The sequence below is a fragment of the Prunus avium genome, chromosome 1 (genome assembly GCF_965620075.1).
Source record: "Prunus avium chromosome 1, drPruAviu1.hap1.1, whole genome shotgun sequence".
NCBI lineage: Eukaryota > Viridiplantae > Streptophyta > Magnoliopsida > Rosales > Rosaceae > Prunus > Prunus avium.
In genome coordinates this window covers 46,337,827-46,350,645 of record NC_142284.1, presented here as the reverse complement: position 1 = coordinate 46,350,645, position 12,819 = coordinate 46,337,827, and the positions used below count along the sequence as shown (strand labels likewise).

The following is a 12,819-nucleotide window of genomic DNA, read 5'->3' as shown; positions in this document are numbered from 1 at the left end:
GGCCCAACGCGAACAGCCTTTTGATTGGGCCACACGCAAAGGGTACTGAGCCATTTACCATATTATAAGTGGCGAAATTGTAAGTGGCGAAGGGCTTCTGTGCCACTGACTGAGGCGTCCCAGGAAGATAGATATTTCCCGGCCATCGGAAATTCTCCACAAAAAAAGTATTTTTTTTGGCTTCAAGCCTTAAACCCAAGAAAACACAAGACAGAGACTAAGAAATACCAAGATTCCATTCAAAAAAACTAATCACATCGTAAGTTGTATAAGTTTTGAATTGTTAAGCACATGTAGAGTAGTAGAGATGCTCTGTCCTAACAATATTCTATATCATTAAAATAAGAGAATTTACGAATCCAAAATTATTCTCTATATATTTCTTTCCCCTATCTCTGCCACTCTTTTTGTTTACCTATTAGAAAAAAAAAAAAAAAGAGAAAAAGTTCCCGAGCCGGTTCTTTGTTCAGTGGGGTGGCGCAAGCACCTCAATGCTACAAATCTCGTCCACTGGCGGTGCCTCCCAGTTAGCAGTTTTGTTTTTCATTTGGTTGAAATCATCAATGCACTGCTTCACCGTCAACCCCAAAACTCGCTTTCGCTCGGCAGCGAATTTCTGGCCAGCAACTCGGTCAAATGTGGTCTCCCAACCCTTTTCCCATGTGCCATGGGCATCACAAAGCTGGAGAGTGCCGTTGGCCCAGGGGGTCCAGCTCCACCCTCTGTGCAGGCTAAGCATCACATCCGCTACGCAGGGGCCTTGACACACAGGCCTGCAGGGCCTGCACTTGGCTCCGCTCAATGGGCCTGGGCTTGACAACGACGCTACAGGCACTCCGAAACGGCTTGGTGGGAAGCCGTATTGGCGGTCCGTTACGATACAAAAGGGGAGTCGTTTAGTGACGTATGGCACCCCTTGGGTGGTGAGTTGGGCCTTGAAGGAGGTTTCCGAGTTGAGTTGGCGAAACCTATCGGCGTCGAGTTTGGCAATGAGGGAGAGGCGCGACAGGGCGACTATGGAGCTGTTGAGGTCACCAACTCCGAAGCGGTCGTTGAGTCCGCCGAAGCTTGAGCCCGGAGGGACCACGTACTGTCCCCGCACAAAGTGTTTAGGGTGGAGCGGGGCGTTCCAGTAGCCGTCCACTCGGGTTCGGATTATCCAGTCGTAGCTGAAGTTGTTTTGTTTTTGGTATGCTTGGATCATAGTTAGGCAGCCTTCCACCAGGTGGAAGTATTGCAAAAGGCCCTGCATACACATTGCCAACACATGACCCAGAAATTAAGATAAAAGACACAAGCACATACATCGGTTACGTGATTCTAATTTTGGCCCTTGATTGCGCATTCAAGTATTGATAGTCTCTTAAACGCAATTCAAAAGTGGAGATTAAAAATATATAACAAATTCCTAACTTTAAAAAAAAAAGAGGAACAGTGACCTTATACGACTTTATTGAAACATTTAAATTGGTAAGTGTGCGAAACACTTTTGAATTATTTGGTGGAGAAAAAAGAAAAAAAAAACAAGTTTCAAATTTTACTTTAAAAATGGCTACGGTAGCTGGGAATAGACAACTAAAACGGCAGTAAGAAGAAACAAATGCAAACACGTTATTCCCAATTCCCATTTACAAAAGCAACAGATACGACGATTAGACACGTTCGTTTCTTTGTGGCTTTAGGTCAACGAACCAAAATTAATTCATCGTTACTTTGTCTTTGTTCATCAGATTCAGATACATACCAAAACTATCATAAATCAAATATTAATCACGTAAATATTTATTATAATTTTTTGAGGAAAAAAAAGAAAAAGAAAAGAAAAAAGGTGACAAGAATTGAGAAAGAAAACCTGAATGCCATTGGGCGAGTTGTGAGCGGTTAGGACTCGGAGCTGGAACTCAGTCTCGAGCATGGGTTTGGGGTGGAAGATTCTGACGGAGGCGATCCTAGGCGCGGCCTTGAGGAGCGAGAACTTGAAGGCGTTGGGGTCCATAGGGCTGTGCAGAAAAAGATCGGAATTCGGATATTGGTTTAGAATCTTGTCGACAATGGACGGCCCAGTTAGCTCGAACCTCCGGGCCCCACCAACCAAACAGACGGCTATTCTGGACCGATGCAAATCGTCATCCTTGCGCTTCTTCAACGACTCGTCGGTCCGATTCCGATTGGACTCACTAGTTGTAGAATTGAGAGTGTTTAGGGTTGTTATGTTGAGGGGCGGCTGCTGGAACAGGAAGGCACGGCCGCGAAGGAAAGATCGAATGGGAGCAAACGGAGATAAGGGGAAATTGGTGGGAGAGTACGAAGAAGAAGATGAGAGTGAGAGGAAGACGATAAAAAAGAGGGGAGGGACGACTAACAGAAGTAGCCGCCAATGAAGATCGGAAAACCATTTTGTGAAATAATTGGCCATCATTCTCTGAGGCTCAAGGAACTCCTCTTTACCTCCTCCTTCTCTTGTTGATGATTTTGGATCCAATTTTTTCCATTCCCACCCAATTCGCGCACAAAGAGAAAATTGGGTGACTTTGGGTTTACTCCTCAACTGAACTTTAACCACAATTTTTTATATTTCCTTTTTCCTTTCCCAAACTCTCTTTTGGGTGTGAAGGAAGATGGCAAGGACTTTTGGTGTGAGTCACATGAGGTTTAGAGGATAATTATGTGATATTCGATGATTTCAATGCTCCTTTTTTCCATGTTAAATGAAAGAATTGGTTTTTTTTAACTAAATAAATATTGGCCAGAGATAGTAGTTTTATTTTAGAAAACTACTTAAGTAGGGAAAAAGAACGGGGATAACATTATTTTGTTATTTTCAATTCATAACATCATGATACATAAAAAAATTATCTAATGTATCACTATGTTATTGGACGGAAATAGCAAAATATTTTATCACCGTTGCATGAGACAACATCCCTACTAATAGTAATGCGACATGTGTGTATAATTTTTTATTTTTGTGTTATTGATAAATTTTTTTTGCACATGTATTATATAGTAATTTGCAAGAAGGAAAAGTATCTCTTTACATGGAAATAGACGATCAATATCCAACTCATAGGTCCTCTCTAAGTATTTCTTTAGAGAGGAAAAGTAAAAGGTTTGAAGAGTATAAGCAACTCAGAGGTCCTTTGTCCTGCAGAGGCCTGCTGTTTATGTTTGACCTAGCTTTTTTCTTTTCTTTTAATTCTCCTTTGGGTGGGTTATCTTGGTCTTTTACTTGATGCTAGTGTGTCTTGCTGGGCTCTGGGCTTACAAATGTTTTCTGCTTGTCGGGCTTTGGTTTGACTTAAACACGGAACAAAACTTTGAACATTTTATGTTGGGCCTTCTACGTTGGTTTTACGAATTAGCCCACAATGGAATATGAAATAATGAAAAAAAATAAAAAATGGAAGGTATTTGTTTTGGTAATTGGCCGTTGTGAAATGCAGGAATCACTCTGTGTCAGTCGGTGTTGTAAGCGCGGGGTTGGGTTGCATGCAACAAGTCCACAAAGATTGTGGTGGTATAATCAGGCAGTGCAGCAGCAGCAGTAGCAGCAGCCATGCAAGGAGGATCGTCGGGCATCGGATATGGTCTGAAATACCAGGTGAATTCCATTCTTCTTCTTTTTGTCCTTTCCCAAATTCATAAACCCTCTGATTCTGAATTTCTGATTGTAACTCTATCCCCGTGTTCTGAGAGGTCCAGGCTAGATGTATATCAGATGTTAAAGCCGACACAGATCATACTAGCTTCATCACCGGCACTCTCAGTCTCAAAGAAGAAAATGAGGTTCACCTTCTTCGTCTTCCACAAATTTTATAAATAAATATATAAAATGGGAGTTTGTATTTTGGATCTGGATCTTTTAATCTAATGAATGGGATTGAAATTTAATAGGTGCATTTGATTCGGCTCTCTTCGGATGGAACCGAACTCGTATGCGAGGGTTTGTTTTCGCACCCCAACGAGATCTGGGACCTTGCTTCCTGTCCCTTCGACCAGCGCATCTTCTCTACTGTTTATTCTACAGGTGATTTATTCTCCATTTTTCTTTTCTTATTATTTATTTATTTATTTGTTTGTTTGTCCCACCTTTTGTGTTGCTGCAATATGATTGGCGCTCAACCTGATGCGTATGCATTGCCATATTGTGAATGATTTGTTAGTAATGCATAAAGCTGGATCATGTATTGTGGTTCTGTGGTCCATAAAGTCGGAATTGGGAATTTGATTGCTTCATAATTTGGTATTTGAACCCATTAGGATAAGCTTGTCAATAGCATAGCTGAAATCCAAATATGAACAACGACGGCTGCTTGAGTGTTTGAGTCGTATTTCCCCTGATATCTTTTAACCTTTCAACGAAGCTTTTTGGTCTTCTTTTTTCTTTTTTCGTTTTTGAGTGAGTATATCCGCCAAAATACTTTGATTGCATATTTCCACTATTAATTGGATGGTTTGCTCTTTTATTTTTCTCATTGCTCTATATGTTTATTCTAAAAATGATAACTAGAAATCATCATCTGTTAATTTATCTTTTCTATATATTTTTTTTTCTTTCAATTCTCTTGAAATCCGGAATGTCGGACATTGGGATTGTTTTCTTTATATAAAGTTCAATGTGCTTGAAGGTGAGTCATATGGAGCAGCAATATGGCAGATCCCCGAGTTATATGGTGAACTGAATTCCCCTCAGTTGGAAAGAATTACCTCCCTTGACTCACAAGTTGGCAAGATTAAATGGTCAGTATGCTTACCCTCGTCTATCCCTGGGCAAATTTAATTTCTCAATTGCGTTTCATGAATTTCAGTTTTATCTTTTTTCTTAATTTGTATATTTCAGTGTGTAAAAATATTGAATGAAACTGAAAGGACTACTAATAAATCATTGCTTCTAATAATTAAGTTTTAAGGTACAAAATCATTTATAATATGCTTAAACGGAAGATGTTCATGTAATGCTCTTGGATCATGTACACTTTTGAAGTAACTCGTGTGCTATTGTGGTAACATGTGTTATATTATTATAACTTCTTGGAATATAACTTGAGCTTAAACTCGTCTTATTTGTTTTGAGATTTAGTTTGGTATGAACTGTGTATCCTCTGTTGGACTCATTGATCCTAGCATGTTGTTCTGTGGCTCTCTTATTCAATGCATATATGCATTGAACAGCATTCTTTGGTGGCCATCTGGAAGACATGATAAGCTGATCAGCATTGATGAAGAAAATCTGTCCTTGTGGAGCTTAGATTTATCCAAAAAAGCTGCTCAGGTATTTTTATAATGAAATTCTTGACGAGATCTCGTGTCAATCATCTGCAGTTATAGTATATGTTTATGGATAAGTTCTGTCTCTTTCCTAGATTTGAAATTAATATGATTCCTCCTTCATCAAAATTTACTTTTGCATGAACTGTAGAAGGAGAAAATATGGATATGATTGAGGAACTGGGGGAGGAAAAAAGACAGGACATTTGTCCTCTCTCTCTCTCTCTCTCTCTCTCACACACACACACAATTTTTGTATTCAGTCTTGTTACCATAAGAAACCTAATGGGCTTTTTAAGACCTTAAAAGCTTTTCCTACAAAAGCCTTAGTAGTTGATGGAGTATCACTTTGAATTTCAGACTGATTCTTATTTAGGTCTTGTTTCCGGGTCCAGGTACAATCACAGGAGTCTGCTGGCGTCATGCACTACTTATCTGGTGGTGCATGGGATCCTCATGATATGAATGCTGTTGCAGCAACTTGTGAATCATCCATCCAGTTTTGGGATTTGCGGACAATGAAGTGTGTTTTCTTTTGATACTATGTAATTGCATTGCTTTTATTTGTTAATCAGGACCAACATGAATGTCCAAAACTTAAAAAGTCGAGTGTGTGTTTGAAGCATTTATTCTTTCCTCATTTTTTCTGTTTGGTAAATTCAGCACATAAGTCGAATAGCTTTTGTTTTAGACAGTATCCTTAGTCATTTGCAACTCCAGGCTTTGTGTTTTGTATTGATTCTCAACAGAGGAAATTTATAATGAACCAAAAGTATTGCCAAGTGTTTCTTACAAACTAATGTTCCAATTGATAGTCACAACATGTTGTCTTTGGCATGTGAATTGTGTCTTCAATGAAATAGCTCAAACTAAGGATTTTGTACGAATGGCTACCATGGTACTGCCATACTGCTATATGGACTGCCTCATCATCTTGCAAATTAGATTTTATATCAACCAAGAATGAAGGAAACTATTTAAGGGGCTGTTACTTGTTTGAGGTTTTGGCATCAATATCCTTTCTTGATCAATAATAGCACTTGTTTATATGCAGGAAGACAAATTCAGTTGAGCATGCTCATGTCCGAAATGTTGATTATAACCCCAAGAAGAAACATGTGCTTGTAAGATTGTAGTTTTCTATCCATTCTCTGAGTATGCTCATGTTCACATAATTTGCATGTCTGTACACATGCACTCACACAAAGACATGGATTAGTAGTTTGTTGTGTTGCATAGAAAATGAGTAACAGTACTTTTCAGCTCATAAGAAATATATCTTCTTCCAACTTTGTATGGATATTAATATTAGTAAAATGATGTTGGAACATTTTCACCCAAACAAGGATTTACATGATACATTTGTATCTTCCAAGTCAAGACGAAGTGTTTTTTTTTCATTTATCAACATGACAGCATATCACTACCTTTTGTTCCTTTACTATACCGCAAATTGTTAACACTTTTACAGATGACTGCAGAAGATGAATCTGGGATACGCATATGGGATCTTAGGAAGCCGAAGTTCCCTATCCAGGAGCTTCCTGGACACACACACTGGTAACTATTTTGTGTACTGTTGCATTTTGGTCTCTTCAACCATGCCCTTGTGTATCAGTGTATGGTTCAAAAATTTTGGGATGCTCATACTTGTGCTGAAGAAGTTTCAATACTTGCAAACTTATGCTCTGATTGTTACCCATTGAAATGTTTCCAGGACGTGGGCTGTCAGGTATAACCCTGAGTATGATGGGCTGATTTTGGTTTGTTCTCTCTCTTTCTCTGGACATGTTGACTTTGTTGAGGAGACTAAAAACCTTGCTTTACATGCTTTATTAAATTGAAGCTTTTCTGATAAAAATATGTTATTGCAGAGTTCCGGTACAGACTCAACTGTCAACCTGTGGTTGGCTTCTCCATCTAGCAAGGATGGCTCAATATCTGAAAGGTAGTTTTCTTCCCCCGATGTTCTATGAATACTTTTTGCGCTGACTAATTACATTCTTTGATTATACCAGTCGTTCTTATCATGTTTTTGGCAGCTTGGTTGATTCACCAACTAGGCGGATTGACCCATTGCTGAACTCTTACAGCGACTATGAAGATAGTATTTACGGTAATTGCTGCAACTCCCTAGGCATATACCTGAACTTTTATCATAAACTAAATATTTTTACTTGACACTACAGGCCTTGCTTGGAGCTCTCGCGAGCCTTGGATCTTTGCATCATTATCCTATGATGGGAGGGTAAGAACACTAGTAACACTAAATTCTATTAATTTTTCATGTTAAATGACGCCAGTTTCAATTTCAATTTGCATATGCATCAAATGAGGCATCTTGTCGCAGGACCATTTGAACTGAGTCTGATTAATGTAAATTCCTTCTTTTCCATGGAAAACAGGTAGTTGTAGAATCAGTGAAACCATTTCTCTCAAGGAAATAAGGTTTGGCACACTGGTCGGTTGCTATGATGGGTCTACTTGGTGTGCGTGATTCTAGATATCCTTGTTTGCCTCTCGTCTCGTCTCGTTTTTAGTAGATAAATCACTAAAGCAGACCACGAAAACTCTTCTGAATGATCAGATTTTAGTTCCAGATTTTTTGAGTGTACTATATACTCCCTGATTACGTGCCTCACATGACAACAATATATGTTATTCCGATTCAAACATCAACAGAAATTTGGGTGCTGTGAATACAAAACTGCAAAAGAGGCAGGGCAAATGTTGTGAGATGGACTGGCATTTATGTGTCGAGTACAATTCCTCCTTAAACTAGGGGGGTTTTTTGTTTTTTGTTTTTATTTTTTATTTTTTTATTTAAAGATTGATTTCCTTTCTTAATCGATTGGGCAAGAATTAAGAAAAACGAATCAGCGATTCATGTGGCAAATGTTTACCGAGCCTCTTGCGAAAACCTTGTTACCTCTCTGCTTCGATTTTGGAGCTTCTCAAAGTTGAGATTGCAGGCCGGGCTAAGCCAAGAAGATCATATGCTTACAATTTTCTTTTTCTTTGCAGAGGCTAAGGCCTCTAATCTTACCCCATAATGGAAAAACTTGTAATGTCAAACTCGGAGGAGACTGTTGAAGATGGATTTTTTGTTTGGTTTATGAGTTGGTGTTCAAATTTCAATGAATAACACTAGGAGTGGGCATCAAAACCGGAATACCGAAACCGTGTCAAACCGTGCCAATTTCGTGCCGTTCCGTTTGGTGTTGACGTGTAAACAAGATGATACTGTGTCATCCCGTTACTGTTTGGCATGGCATTGTTTTCACATTTGTGATCCCGGTTGGTGCCATATCGTACCAAACAATACATTATTTTTATTAATCCCAATTTAATTTTAGTTCCAAACCTACTCTCCTCCACAGATATTTCATCGACTCATCTTTCTCTTTGTTTCTTCTCTGCATCCTTTCCTCTGTCAAGGCCATGTGTTTTTGTCCATGGACTAAATACTAAGTCTGCAATAGTAAGTTTCAATAGCACAAGATTTTTGTATTGAAATTCTGTATGATTACCTAAATACTAACTCTGCAACAGCTGAGTCTGCAATAGTTGACCACCATTGAAATTTTGTTTGATTTTTGTATTGAAGAACCCTTGCTTTCTTGTGTGAGGCTGCAAATCTTAAGTATTTTCCATCACTATCTTAAATTTTATTTGAAGCCATTTGATCATTAGTGAGTTTTGCTTTAAGACTATAGAATCTTATGTAACTTGATTCGTGAGTGTGTTTGCTATTTGATTATGTAATGCCTTAAGAAGCACTAATCAGGATCTAATGCTCAATTTGATTTTGAGAGTTTCCTATACTTGTACATTGCTAATCATTTTCTGCTGCTATGGAAAACTTACGGTATCAACATTAATACCGAATCATACCTACCCCGTTTGGGTCCGGTATGGTTTGAACGTGTTTTCAAAAATTTCCATCCCGATTCCCCTATTCGGGATTGACACTGGGATAACCTCCATCCCGTGTCATCTCATACTGTGCCCAGCCCTAAATAACACTATTCCTGTCACATTTGTATACCACGTTCTCATATTACCTTATGTGGCAGATGAGGTGAACAACCACATCAATTAAAATTAATTTAATATTTTTTATTTTATTTATAATTTATTAATATTTTTTAATTAATGTGGTTATCCACTTCATTTGTCAATAATTTTGTATACAAATCTTATACCATTACTCAATTCCAAATGTCAAAAGCTTACGCATGCCAAGACAAAGTTAGATTTGTTGGCGCCTAAATATTCTTCACGAAGTGACAAGGGATCATCATTTGGCCCGCGGGCTCGGGTGCCCATGGGGCCCCGCCCGGCCCATCGAGAAAAAGCCCAGCCCGGCCCGTTATGGGCCATGGGCCAACCCGGCCCATCAAAGTGTGGGCTAGGCTTGGGCTAAGGGGTCTAAAGCCTAGCCCGGCCCATAGGCCCGGCCCAGAGAAGCCCATAAAAACCCGGCCCGTTTGGCCCATCAAAGCCCAGCCCGCTTGGCCCATGATTATAATGTATAATTATAATTATAATTTATTATAGTGGACTATGGGTGTACTAATTTCTAAAAAAAAATACTTCTTGATTTTGTTTTTTTCCTTTTGGTAGGAACTTAAACTCTCTCTAGACATGGTTTTTATTTATGGAATTTACTCACAAAACCAACATGAGTATTGAACAAATAAATACCATATTCGTAAATTGTTTTATAAAAGTCACAACACAACACTAGCCCATTTTTTAACCACTGACCGACACCTTTACTCAAAGAGAACCATGAAAGGAAAAAATAAAAGAAAAACACCCAAGATTTGTTTAATTTTATTTCTCTTTTCGGGAATGAGAAAATTCTCTAGAATTAAGAGGGAACGGGTAAAAACATAAAACACCAGAAAACGCAGAGCCACCTGAGGCATCATGCTAATTGCCTCTATTTTCTCTTATTTGTAGAATCTGCAATAGCTCCGCATGATCATTGTTTCTCTTCCACAGTGCTTCTACATGCTGGTTGGCACAATAGAGCTGCCTTTGCAAATCCGCCACCTGAGCCTTCAAGGAGGCTACTTCCTCGGTCAGAGCTCCACACTCTCGCGTCCTCGCCAGTAATCTTATGCCCAAATTTGTAGCGGAGACTGCTTGGAGAACAGTTAAATCATGAGACTCCTCCACCGCGGCCTTGTCTGACCTCTGTGCCACGTGCAGATGATCTGCCGGTGTGAGTCTACTAACAGTCATGCCTCCTGGCAGCACTACTCTTTTCGACATTACCTCAGCAAAGTTTGAGGCCGAGCCATGATGATAGGAGGAGTTTGGGAAGATAGGGTTTGGAGGAGCGCCTACTTGAACCTTCGGTGGTGCAAGTGATAACTCAATGTTGAGATTATCAATGAGCTTAGATGAGGATGCCATTGTTTTGTTTCTGGATTTTTTTTATGGTTTTCCTTGAGTTTTCAAGAAGAAATGCGGGGTAATCCTACACTTCACCGATGAATGGTTTAAATAAACATCTACTGATGAGGGAGCCGACATCCACTTCGGTTTTCTGGATTTACCTCCGCGTTTTCTGGTGTTTTATGCTTTTACCCTTTAAGAAGTTAGTATCCCCAGACTCCTCCACCACGACTCTCTCTGCCTCCTCAGGTATAAAGGAAATGACTTTCTCTTTCCAATGGTTTTTTTTAAGTCTTTTGCTTGATGGATGGGGACCATTCTTAGCTTGTTGTTTATGAGATCCAAAGCACAAAAGTGCTCTTCATGATGTTTATTTATAAAGGAAATAATTAGATTCTTTTAATTTTTAATTTTTATTTATTTTATAAAAAAACTGTTTATTTATTTATATTGTTAGCCCATTTGGCCCGGCCCATTTTGGCCCATTTGGCCTAGCCCGATGAGGCCCGTAAAAGCCTAGCCCATGGGGCGGGCTCGGGCTTTGATTTTGTAGAAAAAGCCTAGCCCGGCCCAGCCCGTATATTTTAATTAATCTAATAAACCCGGCCCGGCCTAGCCCAAACCCATTAGGCTTGGGCCGGGCTAGCCCAGCCCGGCCCATTGCCGATCCCTAGTGACACTAAGCTTATCCAAACACGTGCCCTTTCGCTGCTTTGTATCGTGATCACAAATATGTGTTTGGTTTCCTCGTCTAACAGCACCAGCAGAGATCCAAGTTTTCCCACATGCTGTATCAGCCAGACACGTGGCACTCATTTCACCACGGCTCACCTGCCACGATCTGCTTTACACGTAAGATAGTTTATCCAGGAATACTCAAATCAGAAGCGCAGGTGCCCCCGCCATGTCATCATGGTGCAAACTGCTGACGCGTGGCCCGGCAAACAAGTGCCCACTAACTACTAGCTACTCTGCCTAGTGGCTAGGGGCTAGTAGAGTGGAGAGGGACTCGGAGTGACCAGTGCTGCTTGGATTGGATTGGATTGGATAATCGGAGCGGATCACTCCCTTCCCTCCTGCTTGGAAATTGGAATTGGATAAAGTTTTGCTCGTTTCTGAATGCTTATCCCTATTCATTCAGTGTTCCTGTCGTTTGGGCAATCTCCTTGCAGCCACGTTTATCTCACAACACGGATTTCCATTTCCATTTCCATTTCCTTGGCAAAATCCGCTGTTTGGGAATTGGAATTAGCAAGTTTCCCCTTATATTTTTACCAACTTTGCAACTTTATTACAAACCTCTCCAACCATGTATCTTTTATTTGTTTGAGTTTATAACAAACCAAACTTCAAATTGAATCTTGTTCTGGATAAGTGAATCATAACCATAATCATATCAAAAGTTGTGCGCATAAACGTATTTTTGTTTATAGAAGAAACCTCCTTCAATTGAATTAGTTGGAAAACAATAACAAACTCGAGCCAAAAAGAAAAAGAAGAATGAAAAAAAGGTAATGGCATGTTTTGACAGTAAGGAAAATTTGCACAACTGAACTTTAACTCAAATTTTAATTGTCACCTCAACATGCATAGTTGAAAATGGTTCAACGTTCCTTGAATGAACTAGTAGCTACGTAATTGAGAAAATAGAAAATGATAACATATTATTGATGCTTCATCCTTCAGAAAAACCTTTTATTCGCATATTTTTATGTGATAAATGAGTGCAAATTGAAAATAGGTGAACACCGAACATGTGTGTATAAAATTCACAGGTGGAATGAATTTGATTTGAATTTTTAAGATAGGAGTTGATGGCTCAGCGTGTAACACGTGGCAAAGTGAGAGAGACAGAGAGCCATGAGGTGGAGGGGGAGGGAGAGAAACTCAAAGTGGGTCCACCATGCTGACGTGTCACGGTGATGAGATTAAATTGCGGGATTCGATGCGGAGTCATGGCCGATTGCGATGCGTTGCAACCACCGATCTCATCCGCAAATTGCCGACCTTTTTCGTAGGAGAGCTGAGGAGACTGGACTCGAGAGAGGGGAGCTCCTTCTAGGCTCTGCTGCATCCCATCCCATTTTTAGGAGAAAGATTTTCATACAACGGAAATAACATATTTTGTTATTTCGACTAATA

At 39.7% G+C, this 12,819-nt stretch overlaps 2 protein-coding genes across 2 annotated transcripts; one reads left to right on the top strand and one right to left on the bottom strand.

The window, feature by feature from the left end:
• Window positions 1-238: 238 nt before the first annotated feature.
• Window positions 239-2,684, bottom strand: LOC110753612 (uncharacterized). Its single transcript, XM_021954548.2, has 2 exons — window positions 1,853-2,684; window positions 239-1,246 (listed from the first exon to the last, which is right to left on the bottom strand). The coding sequence occupies exons 1-2, from the start codon at window positions 2,417-2,419 to the stop codon at window positions 467-469; spliced, it is 1,347 nt and encodes a 448-aa protein (XP_021810240.1). The 5' UTR covers window positions 2,420-2,684; the 3' UTR covers window positions 239-466.
• A 735-nt stretch (window positions 2,685-3,419) lies between these two features.
• Window positions 3,420-8,064, top strand: DWA2 (DWD (DDB1-binding WD40 protein) hypersensitive to ABA 2). The gene is made up of 13 exons (XM_021954547.2): window positions 3,420-3,601; window positions 3,703-3,786; window positions 3,895-4,027; window positions 4,629-4,740; window positions 5,173-5,272; window positions 5,664-5,791; window positions 6,323-6,392; window positions 6,740-6,828; window positions 6,986-7,031; window positions 7,143-7,216; window positions 7,311-7,384; window positions 7,458-7,516; window positions 7,674-8,064. Exons 1-13 carry the CDS (start codon window positions 3,557-3,559, stop codon window positions 7,713-7,715), a joined length of 1,056 nt encoding a protein of 351 aa, XP_021810239.1. The 5' UTR covers window positions 3,420-3,556; the 3' UTR covers window positions 7,716-8,064.
• Window positions 8,065-12,819: the final 4,755 nt, after the last annotated feature.